This window comes from Mesoplodon densirostris, chromosome 9, assembly GCF_025265405.1.
Source record: "Mesoplodon densirostris isolate mMesDen1 chromosome 9, mMesDen1 primary haplotype, whole genome shotgun sequence".
NCBI lineage: Eukaryota > Metazoa > Chordata > Mammalia > Artiodactyla > Ziphiidae > Mesoplodon > Mesoplodon densirostris.
The window spans coordinates 8,908,779-8,926,036 of record NC_082669.1 but is presented as its reverse complement, the minus strand read 5'-3'; the positions used below and the strand labels follow the sequence as shown (position 1 = coordinate 8,926,036).

The 17,258-nt window shown below is 43.0% G+C and overlaps 1 protein-coding gene across 1 annotated transcript in view; it reads left to right on the top strand.

Moving 5' to 3' along the window:
- The window catches only part of ABCA13 (ATP binding cassette subfamily A member 13), a 252,433-nt gene extending 249,476 nt beyond the window's left edge, over window positions 1–2,957 (top strand). The window contains 4 exon segments of the mRNA XM_060108829.1: window positions 543–648; window positions 1,881–1,938; window positions 2,172–2,226; window positions 2,864–2,957. Of these exon segments, the coding sequence (XP_059964812.1) occupies window positions 543–648; window positions 1,881–1,938; window positions 2,172–2,226; window positions 2,864–2,957 (313 nt within the window).
- The last annotated feature ends 14,301 nt before the right edge of the window (window positions 2,958–17,258 follow it).

Sequence of the window (17,258 nt, the reverse complement as noted above, 5' to 3'; positions counted from 1 at the left end):
CCTCAGGTGTGGTCGCTCAGACCCCAGCAGACCTACCGCCCGCAACTCTGCAATGTCAGGCCGAGGGGCCCCTGTAGTCACAGGGCCCACAGGGTTAATTACAGTTAGGAGAATTGTTTTCTGTGATAAACGAATGCCTGGCTTCATCCCATAAGCAGCCCCTATTCCCTTCCATCCTTCCCAGCCACGCTGTCATCCCTTGAAGCTGGGATGTTCTCAGGGTCCGTCTCCAGCCCAGCTCTGACTTCTTAACTCAGTACTTTGCTTTCACACTTCACCCTCCCTCTTGTATGGACTAGGTGTTGATTCCAGAATTTGCTGATTTTTTGAAAAGATAAATCAGTCTCTGTGTCAGTGAATTACAGCAAACTGCATAAGTGAGTTATAATTACTTCCTGAATATTCTATTTTTGAGAACACAAAATTTTCCAACAATTTGGAATAGTTACTTTCTTTTTCTGCCTTCTTGTGAAAATGGACTTAGAGTTTATCCATCTTAGGGCTATATAATAGTAACCTAAATTTTAGAATTCAACTCCCAGGTTTGGTGATGGTTATACAGTCAAGGTTTGGCGCTGCAATGAAGCAAATCAACACAACGCTGTTTCCAACTGCTTGAAGCTCTCTTTTCCAGGAATCCAGTTTAAGGTAGTGTTAATATTGTACATTACTTCTTTGTATTGAGCTAAAAACATCTTATAAGTGTACTTGTCTTTTCCCTGTTTTAATTCTTTGCTGTCAAAAGATATCGCTTATTGTTCTGGCCTCATTGCAAAGTACAGGCCACACCTCTCCCCCCAAAATAGCAGGGGTGATGAATCTCACCTGACCTCACTGAAGGATGACAAGCCTGCTTTTCCCCTTGTTGGGTCACCCAGAGCAGATGGTGGTTACTCATCCTCCCTTTTCTGTGGGAACAACTTCATCACACAGTTTGTTTTGTTGAGGATGGAAGATACAAAAGTTAATTTCTCCCATGCATTTGCTGTGGGGTTTGTAGGTTCAGGGATTTCAACATTAATTCACAGGAAAGGCCCTGGGCTTGAGATCACAACCCTCTACACACTTGATGCAAAGTGTGGTCCCTGAGCCAGCAGGTCTTCATCACCTGGGAGCAGGTGAGAGCTGCAGCATCTCAGTCCCCAGCATACTGACCCTAAATCTGCACTTTACCAAGGGGACCAGGCAATCCTTGTACACACAAACATCTGAGAAGCGCCATCTGCAGTTCTCTTGGATGACCCCATGATTCCAGTTTGTCATAACTTCTAATAGGTTGTAGTCCTTAAAGGAGCTACACATTGTGTGTCTATTTCATCCACGACCATTGGGTAAAATCCTACCCATGAGAAGCATGCTGTCCAAGTCACAGTGGTTCAAGGACCACTCTAAACTACCCCATGAACCCGTTGTTGGGATCTCCATGTGCACCCGTGGAAATGAGGCTCAGAACAGTTAAACATCTCACCAGGAGTTGCTCACCTAATGGTGGGGACGGCCGGGTGCACCGGTGTGAGGTTCAGGTGTCTCTGTGCATCTCTGTGATGTCACATATACCTCCTTCTTGTCAGTCATCGATAGGTGTCTTCTTCCCCCTAGAGGGGGCTTCCCAGGCTTGTGGCAAGGAGAGGGGGGGCAGAAAGGGGCAGAGTGGCCACCCCACCCAGGGGGAAACCTCTTATCAATATGCCTTGTGGTGAATTGTAGCCCATGACCATTCTCTGGAGACTCACAAAACTGACCCCTACACCCAGTTAGTATTTAAAGGTGTGGTTTGCAAAAAGGTAATTTATTTGGCAGTTAAATACAGTGTGGTCAATTTTGCTTAAGACTCCTAATCCTGTGATCCTATCTTTTTTTTTTTTTTTTTTTGCTTTTAGGGGCAGCTCCTTAATTTACTGGAATACCATGTGCCTAAAAGATGGACGTGCTTAGCCAGTTCTGGAGGACAATAAAAAATTCCTGAGGGCTTCCCTCGTGGCGCAGTGGTTGAGAGCCCACCTGCCGACGCAGAGGACATGGGTTCATGCCCCGGTCCGGGAAGATCCCACATGCTGCGGAGCGGCTAGGCCCTTGAGCCATGACCACTGAGCCTGTGCGTCCAGAGCCTGTGCTCCGCAACGGGAGAGGCCACAACAATGAGAGGCCCGCGTACCACAAAAAAAAAACAAACTTCCTGAGTATCAAATATTACTCCACCAAGCAAACCCCTCTGGAGCAGGTCTGGTACCTCAAAGGCATCACCACGTTGTTTTTCTTGAGGCCTACTCCAGCCGATTTAAAAACGAGCCAGATTATACTTCTTGAGGTCACCATTTCTTTTATTAATCACCATTTGAGTTTGCAAAATTCTGCTAAAGATGGTGAGTGTGAGGGGCCCCAGTTATTGTGTGCTCTCCACTCAAGGTAAAGAGTCGACATTCAGGGCTTCCATCTGCTCATAATTTCATTGGTCGCTCGGTAAGCAGATCAGGCACTGTCAGCCTTCCCATCCCCACTTACCCACCGCCCCCCGCCAATAATTAAAGGGGCTCCACTGAAAGTGAGCTGACTTTGGGAAGAAAAGTGCTTGGTTCCCTGAGTCCCAGAAGGTGAAATTAGATCACAGGTCAATCTAAAGCCGTGCTTAAGGCATCAAGAATTTCCTGACGATTTATTAATTTTCCAGAAATGTTTGTCTTTCCTGGAGTTGGGTCCTCAGAAGACCTACCTGTTGAGGGTGATTTAGGAAGGGGTGCTATGAATGAATGGTTATGAGTCTTAGGAAAAGTTGGGCAGGGCTTGGAGAAGATGTTCCCTGTAATCGTTGAGAACAAAGGGTTGAGTGTGCCTCGAAGTTAATCATTTTCATCATTTCTTTCAGATATTTGTTAAATTTTGCAACTGAGCAGCAACAAACTGCACCACCTTCTGATCCGTCCACCGGTCGTGAGCACCCACAGAACCTGCCTGTCTAAGCGCTGAAGAAGACGCTGTTCAGAGAAATAAAACCTCGTCTTTTGTTATAATTAAGATTCAAAGATCAAAGGAGCGAGTGGGCCGCAGAGGAGCTGGAAGACGCAGGCCGGCCAGTGTCGTTCTCTCCTTCATTTTCTGTTTTGAAACTCTTTGTTAATTAAGAGTGATCACACTGAAAGGTCATTCTTCTCTGCAGACTTTTGGGCAGTTCCTCTGATTCAGTTACTGTCTTTGCCAAGGAGAGATGGGCCGGCTTCCTGGGACACGGGAAGGAATTGACGTTCCTTCTGGAGCTGGAAAGGCTGTCAGAGTTTGTCCAGATCAAACATTCCATTTTAATTTTAAGGAAACTGAGGCCCCCAAGGCTAAAGGCTTTCCTAACTTATTTGTATAGGGAATGGTACCCAGAATTGTTTTCTATTTTTGTTATCCTTTTACTAGATTATGCTTACATGTGTCTAAATAACAATTCAGTGATTTAAATGTACAGTTTCTCTAACCCTGGATGACATTATATGTTATGAGATGAAAGCATACCATTTTTTCTTACAAAAGATGCTTTTCAAAAAATGTGGATTAAAGAGATGTTTAGTCAACCCTTTAGCAAAATTAAATAATTTGAACTGGGTACTCTGTATCATTTACAAAAAGTCTGACCCGAATTTCACAGATTATAAATTTAGGGGAATATAGAAAGAACTATAATATAGATGTATTTTCTTTTAATTAATTTGGATTAATAATTACCATTCTTAAAGTCATTCTAAGTCAGTGGTTTTCAAAGTGTGTTGGTCCCCATAATAGCTGCATTTGCATCTCTTGGAGCTTGGCAGAAATGAAGGTTCTCAGGCCCCACCCCGGAATCTAAAACTCTAGGGTAGGAGCCCTGCAGTCTCGGTTTAAACAAGTCTCCCTGGTTTCTGTAGCACATTCCAATTTGAATACCAATGGTCTAAGGAAATATCTAGGTACCTTCTAATTATATAAGCAAAACTAGCACCATATGTAGTAAACATTAATTTTCAAACAATTTTTATATTTCTAAAACTCTGTCATTCTCAGAATTATTGTCCTCAGAGTATTTTCAAATATAAAGTGCTCAGATGTGACTCTAAAAGGCTTTGTAAACCCCACCGTTTGCATTTTATAGTTAGTAAAACACATCAAATCACCGCGTCTGCTCCTCAAAATGGTTTCCAGTCAGACACTTCAGAGTTGAAATATTTCTCAACCTTCTTTGAGTAACATTCCTCTAAAACCCCAATGGAGGACTGCACTGATTTTATTTTAAAATTTATCCTTATCCAATTAAGTTTTTGAGTGACAGTAGCTTGTGATCAAAGCAAAACACTTTCTTGTGGTATTTCTTTGCTGAAGCAAGATTTCATTAAAATATATCTTTCCTGAACATAATTCTATACTAGAGATATTGTTAAATGTTAAGGATTAAGCCAATCATGGATAGTTTTGATTGAATGATTTTGATTCACATATATCACATGAGTTATGCTTCCTAAAAGAAGTTACAATTTAGGGTTTTATGATTTTTCTCCCAATTCTACCATTGTCTCATTGTCAAAATGGAAGATATAATCTTTTGTTGTTGTTGTTGAATCAATAGATAAAATTTGTGAAACACAAACATGTTTATACTGCCATGAATAAACGAAGTGTGCTTTAATGTAGTTGTATTTCTGCCAGTATATTTCCTTGCATCTTTAGGGATCTAATTTAATTTTGGTAAGGAGGAAATGAAACTACTAGGATATTTTAAAGATTGAAAGGTTAAAATTTAATTCTGTTTTACTCTGCTATGTTCTGCTCTTAGGGATTCTTTTCTAGGCTTTGAGTTGCTTTACTCATGAAGTTCATGCTTCAGGGTATGCCTTTGAACAATAAACAGGAAGAAAAAGAGAAACCCAATGTGCTAAAATGCCATATCCCAGAATATGGGACACAAAAGGTCAAATCTTATGTTAATGTTGAAAATGTCATTGCATTTGTAAGTCATGCAGATATGTTATGCCTTTGGAGTTAAACATTTGTCTTAAGACCTTTGGGCTTAAGGTCACCCAGCTGAGACTTTTAAACAAACTACCGTCTTTTGAAAGCATTCTGAGTGGAGTACTTTTTAAGGCAGAGACAACCTTGATGATTCCACTTCCACTGATCTGGCTTTTATTATATAGTTTATCTTTACCCAGATGTTTAAACAGATGATGTAGTAAAGCCCTCATGCAAAGTCAAGAGTGTAAAATTCAAACAAGAATTATATTTTTGGAATGGTAAAGAGTAAGGCCTTAAACTTAATACTTAGCTTCGCTTAGTGGATATTGAATTAAACAATGGCTCAGCATTACCCCTCCAAAACATCTTACAAGATACTTGCACCACAGACACCCTCCCCTCAACATTTAGTGTTTGTAAGTAGGATGTGCATACTTCAGCTTAATCACAGATTCTTCTACCCAAATGGGGGATATAGACATTTTAAATTTCCAAATGGGTGTGACCGTGTTCTCTCCTTTGGCTTTGGCTTGGGTGTTGCATTATCCAGCTCAGTGTTGGTTTGGGTCTGGTATGTTTACAGTATGTTTCAACTCAGTTTCACACCCTTGAATAGTCCAAGCCCTTTCAGTCACACACGTGTGCATGCACATGATCATTCTTTCAATTAATATTATCGAGCCCATTCTGTGTACATAAATGGACGGTGGGTGCAATAAGCATGAGGTGAGGGATTCACAGTGCAAAGCCCCAGCCTCTGTCCTTGAGAAGCAGGCAGTCCGGTGGGGATGGCAGGTGAGGTCTGTGAGCCCTGAGCACACCCTGCTCTCCAACCAAGGGTGTGGGTACTGACCTCTTGGAGTCACCGCCATCTGGATGGGCCCGCACAAATGGGGAACAGGAAGAAAGATATTGGAAGGTAAGAGAATTTCAGAGCAAATCAACACTACTCAGTGAGCAGTGGCTATTTGCCTACGACTCTGGAGGGAGCTGATGTAATGGCTCCATAGCACGGAGAATGCAGCTCTGCCAACTTTAGAATTTCCCTTATGTTCCAACGTAGCTGCTGGAGCTCTAGCTATTGCAATATAGTCAATGCAGACAAGAAAAAATACATTGGATTAGGGGGAAAAGCATACCATTTAAAGAGGTCTCCTGGCTTATACGACATTGGCCAGAAAGAGTCACATGGCCATATCTTAGCTGCAAATGTTTGGGCAGTACAGTCTAAGCTGTGGACCTTAAATGAAACGTGGCTTCTGATTCTATGCAAGAAAAAAAAAAACAAATACTGGATAGGCAGCCAGCAGTTTCTACTACAGAAGAACACAACAAGTTTTGTGGTCATTTCATGTGAGAACAGAATGAAATCAATTTTGGCCACGTTGAGTGAACTAGGTAATGTCAAATTATGTGACTATTTTTGGGCAACCCAGGTTCTAAGAGTATTACTATTTTCAGGATTAGAGTAGTGTATTAACATCTGTAGATCAGATGCCATTTGTATTTATAAGCATTATCAAATTGAAACAATAGATAAAAGAATTTTATGGATATTTTCAATTTGGGTTAAATAAATGACACTGTCATTTTCTCCCTGTGAGAATTCCTACTGAGAGTTTTAATGGATAATTTTTTCTTGCTGGAAAGGGTTTCAAATTGCTGAAAGAAGTCAGAAGGATTTTTCTTAATTATTTGCTATTTCTTGTCATTGCGTCGGAGACATTTCACTATTTTTTTTTTTTTTTTTTTTTTTTTTTTGCGGTACACGGGCCTCTCACTGTTGTGGCCTCTCCCGTTGCGGAGCACAGGCTCCAGACGTGGAGGCTCAACGGCCATGGCTCACGGGCCTAGCCGCTCCACAGGATGTGGGATCTTCCTGGACTGGGGCACGAACCCGTGTCCCCTGCGTCGGCAGGAGGACTCTCAACCACTGCGCCACCAGGGAAGCCCCATTTCACTATTTTTATCAGTAAATTTATCACATGTTTCTTTACATTCAAGTGTTTTAAGGAAAAATGAAGTTTACTGCATTAAATGCACGTCTCAAACCTAGCAAAATGTACTGGTTAAAAAACACATCTAGAAGTTTCATGAGCCCATCTTTCAAATAGAAGGCATCGTGAATATCATATTTGTCATGGCATTTATGTCCCATGAGTATGGCTTTGTATGCTGAATTCCATGTGTTACCAAATTGTGGGGATATAGTTGTGGTTTTGTTCATTAAACACTGGGACATAACTTCAGACAAACCCTTCATGTATTGTCATGATGGTTGATCGGTCACTGCTTTTCACCTATTCATAGGTACCCTCAGTGTTACATTGGGGCTTGCTCTACCCAAATGTAAGCTAATGAAGACTTCATTTGCCTTTGCATAAACTGAACCAAATCAGGGTGATGAGCTGGGATCAGGCAGCGTGTCGAGGGAAGGTCACCAGCTGGGCATAAGCAGATCTGGCTCTGCTTCCAACTTGAGTGAGATCTTTTCCAGCCCACTTAGTGATGGACTCTACCCTTCCATACCTCAAAGTATCTGAGTATTTTCTCTGTAGTTCCTCTATTTGAAAAGCATGTTTTCCCCTCTCCTTGCTGAAATGCTGTAAAATTTAGGGTGGTGGGAAGATGGGTTCTGAAATAAGAAAGACCTACTCTCAAATCTTGCCTCTTTCACCTGAGAATAGTGGGGTGTCTCTGGGTGTTACTTCCACCTCTGTTACCCAGCCTCTGTTCCTCTTTGTGACGAACGTGGAGGGCATCTCCAACTCAGAGGGCTGTTCTGAGGATCAAGGTTTTTTTAAATTAATTTTTATTGGAGTATAGTTGCTTTACACTGTTGTGTCAGCTTCTGCTGTACAGCAAAGTGAATCAGCTCTACGTATACATAAATCTCCTCTCTTCTGGATTCCCTTCCCATTTAGGTCACCACAGAGCACTGAGTAGTTCCCTGTGCTCTACAGCAGGTTCTCATTAGTTATCTATTTTATACATCGTATCAATAGTGTATCTATGTCAGTCCCAATCTCCCAATCAATCCCTACCCCCCTTCCCCCCTTGGTAACCATAAGTTTGTTCTATATGTCTGTGTTTCTATTTCTGCTTTACGATTAAGTTCATCTGTACCATTTTTCTAGATTCCACATATATGCGTTAATATATGGTATTTGTTTTTCTCTTTCTGACTTACTTCACTCTGTATGACTGTCTCTAGGTCTATCCACGTCTCTTCAGATGACCTAGTTTCGTGCCTTTTTATGGCTGAGTAATATTCCACTGTGTATATGTGCCGCATCGTCTTTATCCATTCCAAGGATTGAATTTGATCGTTAATGATGAAGCCCTCTTCACCACTGTCCAGCATGGAGTGAATGTTGAGTGATATTAGCTGTCCTAGGAATCAATCTTGAGGCAGGATCATGCCGTCATGAATAGCCTGGGCTTTCGCTGTAGGTACTACAGAAAGTTTATTTAATTGACTGTGATTCAGCTTTTACCTAAACTATCCAGATGCTCGGGGCCACTGTGGGAATTCAGCAAGATAGCACATGTAGAGCTGGCTTGCGGTGAGCGCTTAATAAGCAACACTGTTTTACTACTTGCATCATTCCATTAGGGCTAGGGCTGCCGTAACAAAACGCCATAGACTGGGTGGCCGAAACCACACCCATTTACTTCTTCCAGTTCTGGAGGCTGGAGGCCCCCAGTCGAGGTGGCTGCAGGTAGGTCCAATTCTGGGCTCTTTTCCTGGCTTGCCCGGCTGAGCTCTCAGCTGGTGTGAACTCTCTGAGAGAATGAGCTCGCTGGCTCTTCCCTCTAAGGACACTGATCCCATCGACCAGGGCCCCACCTGGTGCCCTTGTTTAACTGTGATTACTTCTGTAATGGCCCATCTCCAATGCAGCCACTCTGGGGGTGGGGTCTTCAACATACAGATTTGGGGGGGACACAAACATTCTGTCCAAAACACTGTTGTTATTGCTATTGTTATTATTATTTACAGTCCAACACAGATATCACCCTATTTTTTTTTACTTTAAAAAAATTTATTTTATTGAAGTATAGTTGATTTACAATGTTGTGTTAATTTCTGCCATACATCAAAGTGAGTCCATTATACATATATATTCTTTTCCATTATGGTTTATCACAGGATATTAAATATAGTTCTCTGTGCTCTACATAGGACCTTGTTGCTTATCCATCCTATATATTAATATAATAGTTTGCATCTGCTAACCCCAAACTCCCAATCCTTCCCTCCTCCACTGCCATTGGATACCATCTATCTTTAAGCCTTCCTTTACTTGCCAGAAATGATTTCCTCTCTGCATTTGCCTAGATGATTATGCATATAAATCACTATGCACATATATGTATTTCCTGCTATGAGACTTAAGTTACTTGCATCCTGAATCCCTGACCTCAGTCACATAATTGGAAATATCCTAACACTACTGACGAACCAGCCCTGCTCACTGAGGCTCTTCTGCTTTTGGTCTCTCTTTGTGTCCTTTCGGATGCTTTGACTGCTGTGTCTTCACTTTTGCTAATCTGTCCCCTCTGTGTTGAGCAGAAATATGCTCTCACTTTTACCCAGTTATTTTTCATCTCAGACATTGTAGATTTCCTTTCTAGAAATTCAATTTGGGTTTTATTTTTTATGTCTTCTATGTCTCGTACTTTGCTGTGCTCTACTTTCTTGAATATATCAAATAAAGTTATAATGAGTGTATGAATGTCCCTACTACAATAATTCTGTCATCGGAATCTCTTTCTGGATCAGCTTTGATTGATATTTATGATTCTTTTTATGTCTGAAAATGTTTAATTAGATGCCTGATGACATCGTAATTTTACTTTTTTGAGTTTTGTATCTCCTTTTACTTTAAACGTCTTCATTTTTATTCAGTTAAATTACTTTGAAACAGTGGGATATTTTTGAGACTTGTTCTTCAACTTTGCTAGACTGAGCCAGATCAGCATTTAGTGCGGGACGTATTTTCCCCATGACTGAAGCAAAACCCTCCCATGGGTTACTCTTCCCAATCCTCTGTGTATTATGATTTTTTTCCACTTTGTACAGTGGAAGCACCAAGCATACTGACCTGTGTGAGCGCTGGAGATGGTTCTACCTGCTCCTTTGGGGTGGTTCTCCCCAGGCTTCAGGCATCTTCCCCAGTGTGTGTGCCCCAGTTATCCATCTGTTAAGTGATTGGAGGGACCCTCTGCAAACTCTGGAGACCATGCACTACACACCCTGCTCTCTGTGGTTCTCAGCCCTGCAATCTTGTTCTCCTCACACTCGCCGGTCCATCTCCTGACATCCGGGCAATCGCTAGTCTCCATCTGTGTTCCTCCTCCTGCTGCCACGATCCAGAGTCCTTCCCCGGGTGGGAAGCAGGGGCAGTTGTAGGGGTTTTACGCTTTGATTCCCTTCTTTCAGGGATCTCTCGTGTCTGAAAACCATTGTTTTAGATACATTTTTTTCTCATTCCTTTTAGTTCTTTAAGGTGAGAAGGCAAATCTGGTTCCTGGTTCCTCTATCCTATCAGAAACAAAAGTCTCTCTGTAAAGATCATTTGGACTGAGGAGAATAAAAACCAGGTAGTAAGAATACCAGAGCTTTCCAAACAACAAGGTACAATGAATCTCACTTTGAGGTACGAAGGGGATATCTTAGAAACAGAGTCAACAAGATCCTTGGAAGAGAGTCCACAACTACTTGAATTGCACCTAAATTAAGTAGCAAAACTTATGTCAAAATGTCCAGCACGGATTTGACCCAGATTAAGGACTCTGACATTGCAGGGCAGGGGTAGTGGTGACGTCCTGCGATTCTGCGCATGGCCTCCCATTGAATTCCCTTCACTTTTTCTGAACCAATAATGCTCTAGAACTACTGATCCTGCACACATTCACGGAGGTTTCAATGCAAGTGTGTTTAAACACTGAGTTGTCTATTTTTCTCTGTCTAGAAGAAATGCTCTCAAGATTGGAATTCTGTTATGAAGTAAACTGTGGACAAAACTAACTCTGATACAATGTTTATTAATCTGAAATCAAAATCAAAACACAGGTTATTTGCAGTATTTAGGTATTTCCAAGATATAAAGAGTTAAGCTTCATTTGATTGAATTTTCTCAGAAGAACGTTCATCCAGTAGACCCTAGCACCCTCATCTTTGCACTGCTTTTAAGTAATGAAGCAATGCAAACTGTTTTTCATGCATATGGATTAGAACATTCAATTAGATTTCAATGATGTACCCGACTGTTTTTAAGAAACTCCCAATTTGTACTGTGCTAACACCAGACCCCTCTTCTTTTTCTTTTTAAACCTTAGCCAATTTTAAGAAATCATCTAGCAATTTTAAGACAGCATCTTTTGAACTGAGGAAGGGAGAATTCATGAGGCTTCAGGGTGAAATAAGCCTCTCAGAGCTCAGATTGTCTTGTCTGCTGGATTAAATTTCACTAACAGCATTATTTGCTCAGAGTTTAAGGGGCATCTCAAGGTGTTCACAATCTGGTAAGAGAGAGAGCCCTTCAGAGGAGTAAGTGGAAGTTGCTAGAAAAGCACAGAGACAAGGGCATCTCAGTCAGACAGGAGATCAGGAGACACATCCAGAGGTTTGTTCTTTCATTCACGTGCTCATTCCTTTAATGATCACACACTTTTGTACAGTGATGATAAGTACCAGGTAAAGAGCTGAGGACTGAAGGTAAGAGAGTATGAAGGTAAATCAGACACAAATTCAAATTGTAAGTAGTCCGTCTAGAGAGCTGAAACCAAGCATAACTAACCAACTGTGATACGAGTTCTCTTTTGTTACCTGCTTGTTCTGTGCCAGGCACTTTATATGCCTTAACTGGCCTTGTATTTCCTATGACACTGTCCAGAAGTGGTTATATATGTCCATTTTACAGATGAGGTAGCAGAAAAGAAAATGGTATTCACTAGGTTTCCGAGCAAGTAGTTGAGACGCAACTCAAACCAAGATGTATTTTACTCTAAAATGTATTTTCTTTTTTTTTTCCACTATGAGGCATAGTTTCCATTTTCTCAAGATTTATCTTCTGAATTAATAATTCTACATGAAAAAGAAAGCAAAGGGCAAGATGCAAGGGGTCAAATTTGCCATATGTGCTCTCCTCAGCCTGTCTTTGCAAAAGGCTGCCACGCTCACCTGTATACCTGTTCACCTGTTCACCTGCTCTCAGCTCTTGAAAAACAGTTTGTGGCACTTAACAGGTGTATTTGTTTCCTGGTGTTGCTGTAACAAATTACCACAAACCGGATGACCCAAGACAGCAGATATTTATTCTCTTATCAAAATCCACAATGAAGGATTGGCAATTTCGTGCTTCTCTGAAGGGTCCTGGGTGGGTCTCTTCCTTGTCTCTTTCTGACGGCTCTTGTCAGTCCTTGGTGTCCCCAGCTTCCAGCTCATCGTCCCAGTCTCCGCTTCCCCGTCACACGGCACATTCTCTGTGTGTCTGTGTCTCTCCTCTTCAGGACATGGGTCGTTTGATTTAGGGCCCATGCCAATCCAGGATGACCACGTTTTAACTAATTACATCTGCAACGACGCTACCCCCAAATCAGATTTGTGGTTCCAGGTGGACATAAATTTTGGGGGGGTGACATTCAAACCCCTGCAGTGTAATAAACAAGTGTAATGAACTCTTGCTGAGTGAGACACTCAAAGAATATCCTGTAACCTGCATGTCCTGGGCTCCTCATCCAAAGACACGATGGTCCATGGAACGCTAACTGTGGCCATTTGATTGAAGCAATGAGCCTGATTTGTCCAGACTTGACTGCATCCACACCTGTGAGCCTGGTCTCGTCTGTGGAGCTTGCTCTGGACAGTGGAACATTTGCAGACACGATGCACCACCTTGGACGTGCTCGTGGGTTAGGAGTGGTTTGCTGGCCTCATCTGAGCCTCCAGAAGACACGTCTCCTGGGGGATGAGTGGCCGTGTGGACCTTGAATGGTTATTCTAGTTTATTAAGAATATTTACACACACACACATGTCTATGCCTATTTCTATATCTTGCTGACTTAGAAATTAACCTTCTTTTAATTTTACTGAAGTCCTCCAAGTAGAGACATGGAATTAACAGTATGCGGCCCATTTAAATTTTAATTATTCTGATTCTTAAATGCATTGCACACAATTTCTAAGATGGGAGATTTTCACAGAATTACCATTTTGAGATTCATTCACTGTGAATAATTCTGAAATGCATCCACTTTCTTGCCCAAGGGATTGTTGTACACAAAAGAGCACATTTACCCTGCTGTCTTCAGATGACATGTAATTCTGTAAACACGTGCATTCACTCAGTTACAGAAGGGAGCATTCTTGATTCCTCTTGTAGTAATCTCAAGAATAATCACTTCTTATAAAAACCACATTATACAATGAATAGAAAATATAATTCAAATTTCGTCATGTGGAAATTTCAGCATAGCCTTTAGGTACTAACATTTCCCTAAAAGACAACATAGTCTTAGCAGACAAAAAATGGTGTCTGCAAAAGTCTAACATAACTGACAGTGTTAACAAGATGAGTCAAGTTAGTAAGATATTTGCAGCAAACACAACTTCTGGTGAAAGGAATTTTTGGAGGTTTAGTCCTTTTCTGGAATTTGTTTTAGAGACAAAGCCAAGATGCTTCATTGAAGCCTGAACACTGCTTAGGTCTCCATGGATTCCTTCTTTTTTACTGTAACCAGAGATCAGCTCCATCAAATTGCTAGAATGAAAACATGACAGAGAAAACGCACATTCATTGCCATGAAACTTTTCTCAGCGAGAAAAGTTGACTCATGGAATCAAAAGAGGCATCCAGACTTTCTGACAAGATTAGAATTCAAAAAAGTCACGTGTCCGCCTCTGGGGAGGCCCAGCGGCAGGCACACTGCCCTTAGGGTGCATTCAGTTTGGAGGCGGCCCTGCCAAAGGGCAGCTTCACTGGAGCTGCTCTTTCCCGGCTGCTCTTTGTTAGAGGGCCTTGAAACATCGCCTTATTGAATAAGAAATATTTGGAGCAGGCGTTCAATCTATTTATCTCTTATTGCAACTAAAGGCTTGTCTACATACGTAGGAGTTTGTCTAAGAAAGGTGTTTTCACATAGTTTTACCATAAAAATGATTTCTGCATAATGAGATCCACGGAAAGTTATTTTTCTCTTTATCAATCTGTTCACCCTTTTATGCGAAAGGGGCAATAAAGAAACTCTTGTGTTTCGTTTGTTTGTGCTGTGTTTTGATCAGCTTAGTGCTGCCTGAATATTTGATGCTCTAAGTGCTTGTGGCTGGTACCACTGTGGGGCTGGGATGTGGTTCTTTCTGATTTCAACAGTCGCATCTGTTCAAGATAAAACTTCTGTTTTTCCTGGCGTTTTGGCTCGGGAGGATGTTGAGGCCAAACCTTGGAAAATGCTTACTTTGTAGCCTCTTCCTGAATTCTAAACCACTGGCATGGGGCCTCAGCACACCATCTTTCTGCAACCGGGGTCTCTGTGACCCAGAGGAGGCTGGATTCTGGTTAAAAGATGAGGAGATGGACACTGCAGGCAGGCAGTCGACTGGTCCAGTGTGATAGAACCAGTAACACGTGGACAAGCATCGAAAGAGTGGTTGCTATAGGCAGCACTGAAGGCAGAGTGAGCATCCGATATCCAAGAGAAACTCCGCCCCTTACCAGGTCGTATAATGTTTTCATAAAAACATGTTTAGGGAGAAGCTTCAAGATGGCGGAAGAGTAAGACGTGGGGATCACCTTTCTCCCCACAGATACATCAGAAATACATCTACACGTGGAACAACTCCTACAGAACACCTACTGAACTCTGGCAGAAGACCTCAGACCTCCCAAAAGGGAAGAAACTCCCCACATACCTGGGTAGGGCAAAAGAAAACAGAATAAACAGAGACAAAAGGATAGGGACGGGACCTGCACCAGTGGGAGGGAGCCGTGAAGGCAGAAAGGTTTCCACACTCTCCCCCTTCGCGGGCGGAGACTGCGGGTGGCGGAGGGGGAAAGCTTCGGAGCTGCGGAGGAGAGCGCAGCCACAGGGGTGCGGAGGGCAAAGTGGAGAGATTCCCGCACAGAGGATCGGTGCCGACCGGCACTCACCAGCCCGAGAGGCTTGTCTGCTCGGCCGCCGGGGCCGGCGGGGCTGGGAGCTGAGGCTCGGGCTTCGGTTGGAGCACAGGGAGAGGACTGGGGTTGGCGGCGTGAGCACAGCCTGCAGCAGGTTAGTGTGCCACGGCCGGCCGGGAGGGAGTCCGGGGAAAAGTCTGGACCTGCCGAAGAGGCAGGAGACTTTTTCTTCCCTCTTTGTTTCCTGGTGCGCGGGGAGAGGGGATTCAGAGCGCTGCTTAAAGGAGCTCCAGAGACGGGCACGAGCTGCGGCTAAAAGCGCGGACCCCAGAGACGGGTGTGGGATGCTAAAGCCGCTGCTTCCACCACCAAGAGGCCTGTGTGCGAGCGCAGGTCACTCTCCACACCTCCCCTCCCGGCAGCCTGTGCAGCCCGCCACTGCCGGGGTCCCGGGATCCAGGGACAACTTCCCCGGGAGAACGCACGGCGCGCCTCGTGCTGGTGCAACGTCAAGCCGGCCTCTGCCGCCGCACGCTTGCCCCGCCTCCAGGCCCCTCCCTCCCTCCGGCATGAGTGAGCCAGAGCCCCCGCATCAGCGGCTCCTTTAACCCCGTCCTGTGTGAGTGAAGGACAGACATCCTCCGGCGACCTACACGCAGAGGCGGGGCCAAATCCAAAGCTGAGCCCCAGGAGCTGTGGGAACAAAGAAGAGAAAGGGGAATCTCTCCCAGCAGCCTCAGAAGCAGCGGATTAAAGCTCCGCAATCAACTTGATGTACCCTGCATCTGTGGAATACCTGAATAGAGAACGAATCATCCCAAATTGAGGAGGTGGACTTTGAGAACAGGATTTAAGATTTTTTCCCCTTTTCCTCTTTTTGTGAGTGTGTATATGTATGCTTCTGTGTGTGATTTTTGTCTGTATAGCTTTGCTTTCACCATTTGTCCTAGGGCTCTGTCTGCCCCCCCCCCCTTTCTTATTACTTAAAAATTTTTTTTTGTTAATAATTATCTTTTTATTTTCATAAGTTTATTTTATTTCACTTTGTTTTATTTTATTTTATCTTTTTTCTTTCTCTTTCTTTCTTTCTTTCTTTCCTTTCTTTCTTTTTCTTCTCCCTTTTATTCTGAGCCTTGTGGAGGACAGGCTCTTGGTGCTCCAGCCAGGAGTCAGTGCTGTGCCTCTGGGGTGGGAGAGCCAACTTCAGGATACTGGTCCACAAGAGAACTCCCAGCTCCACATCATATCAAACAGTGAAAATCTCCCAGAGATCTCCATCTCAACGCTAAGACCCAGCTCCACTCAAGGGCCACCAAGCTACAGTGCAGGACAGCCTATGCCAAACAACTAGCAAGGCAGGAACACAACCCCATCCATTAGCAGAGAGGCTGCCTAAAATTATAAGGCCACAGACACCCCTAAAACCCACCACCAGACGTGGACCTGCCCACCAGAAAGACAAGATCCAGCCTCATCCACCAGAACACAGGCACCCTCCACCAGGAAGCCCACACAACCCACTGAACCAACCTTAGACGCTGGGGACAGACACCAAAAACGGAAACTATGAACCTGTAGCCTGAGAAATGGTGACCCCAACACAGTAAGTTAAGCAAAATGAGAAGACAGAGAAACACACAGCAGATGAAGGAGCAAGGCAAAAACCCACAAGACCTAACAAATGAAGAGGAAACAGGCAGTCTACCTGAAAAAGTGTTCAGAATAATGATAGTAAAGATGATCCAAAATCCTGGAAATAGAATGGAGAAAATACAAGATTTAACAAGGACCTAGAAGAACTAAAGAGCAAACAAACAGTGATGAACAACACAATAAATGAAATTAAAAATTCTCTAGAAGGGATCAATAGCAGATTAACTGAGGCAGAGAACGGATAAGTGACCTGGAAGTTGAATAGTGGAAATAACTATTGAAGAGCAGAATAAAGAAAAAAGAATGAAAATAATTGAGGACATTCTCAGAGACCTCTGGGACAGCATTAAACACAGCAACATTCGAATTATAGGGGTCCCAGAAGAAGAGAAAAAGAAAGGGACTGAGAAAATATATGAAGAGATTATAGTTGAAAACTTCCCTAATAAGGGAAAGGAAATAGTTAATCAAGTCCAGGAAGCAAGAGAGTCACACACAGGATAAATCCAAGGAGAAAC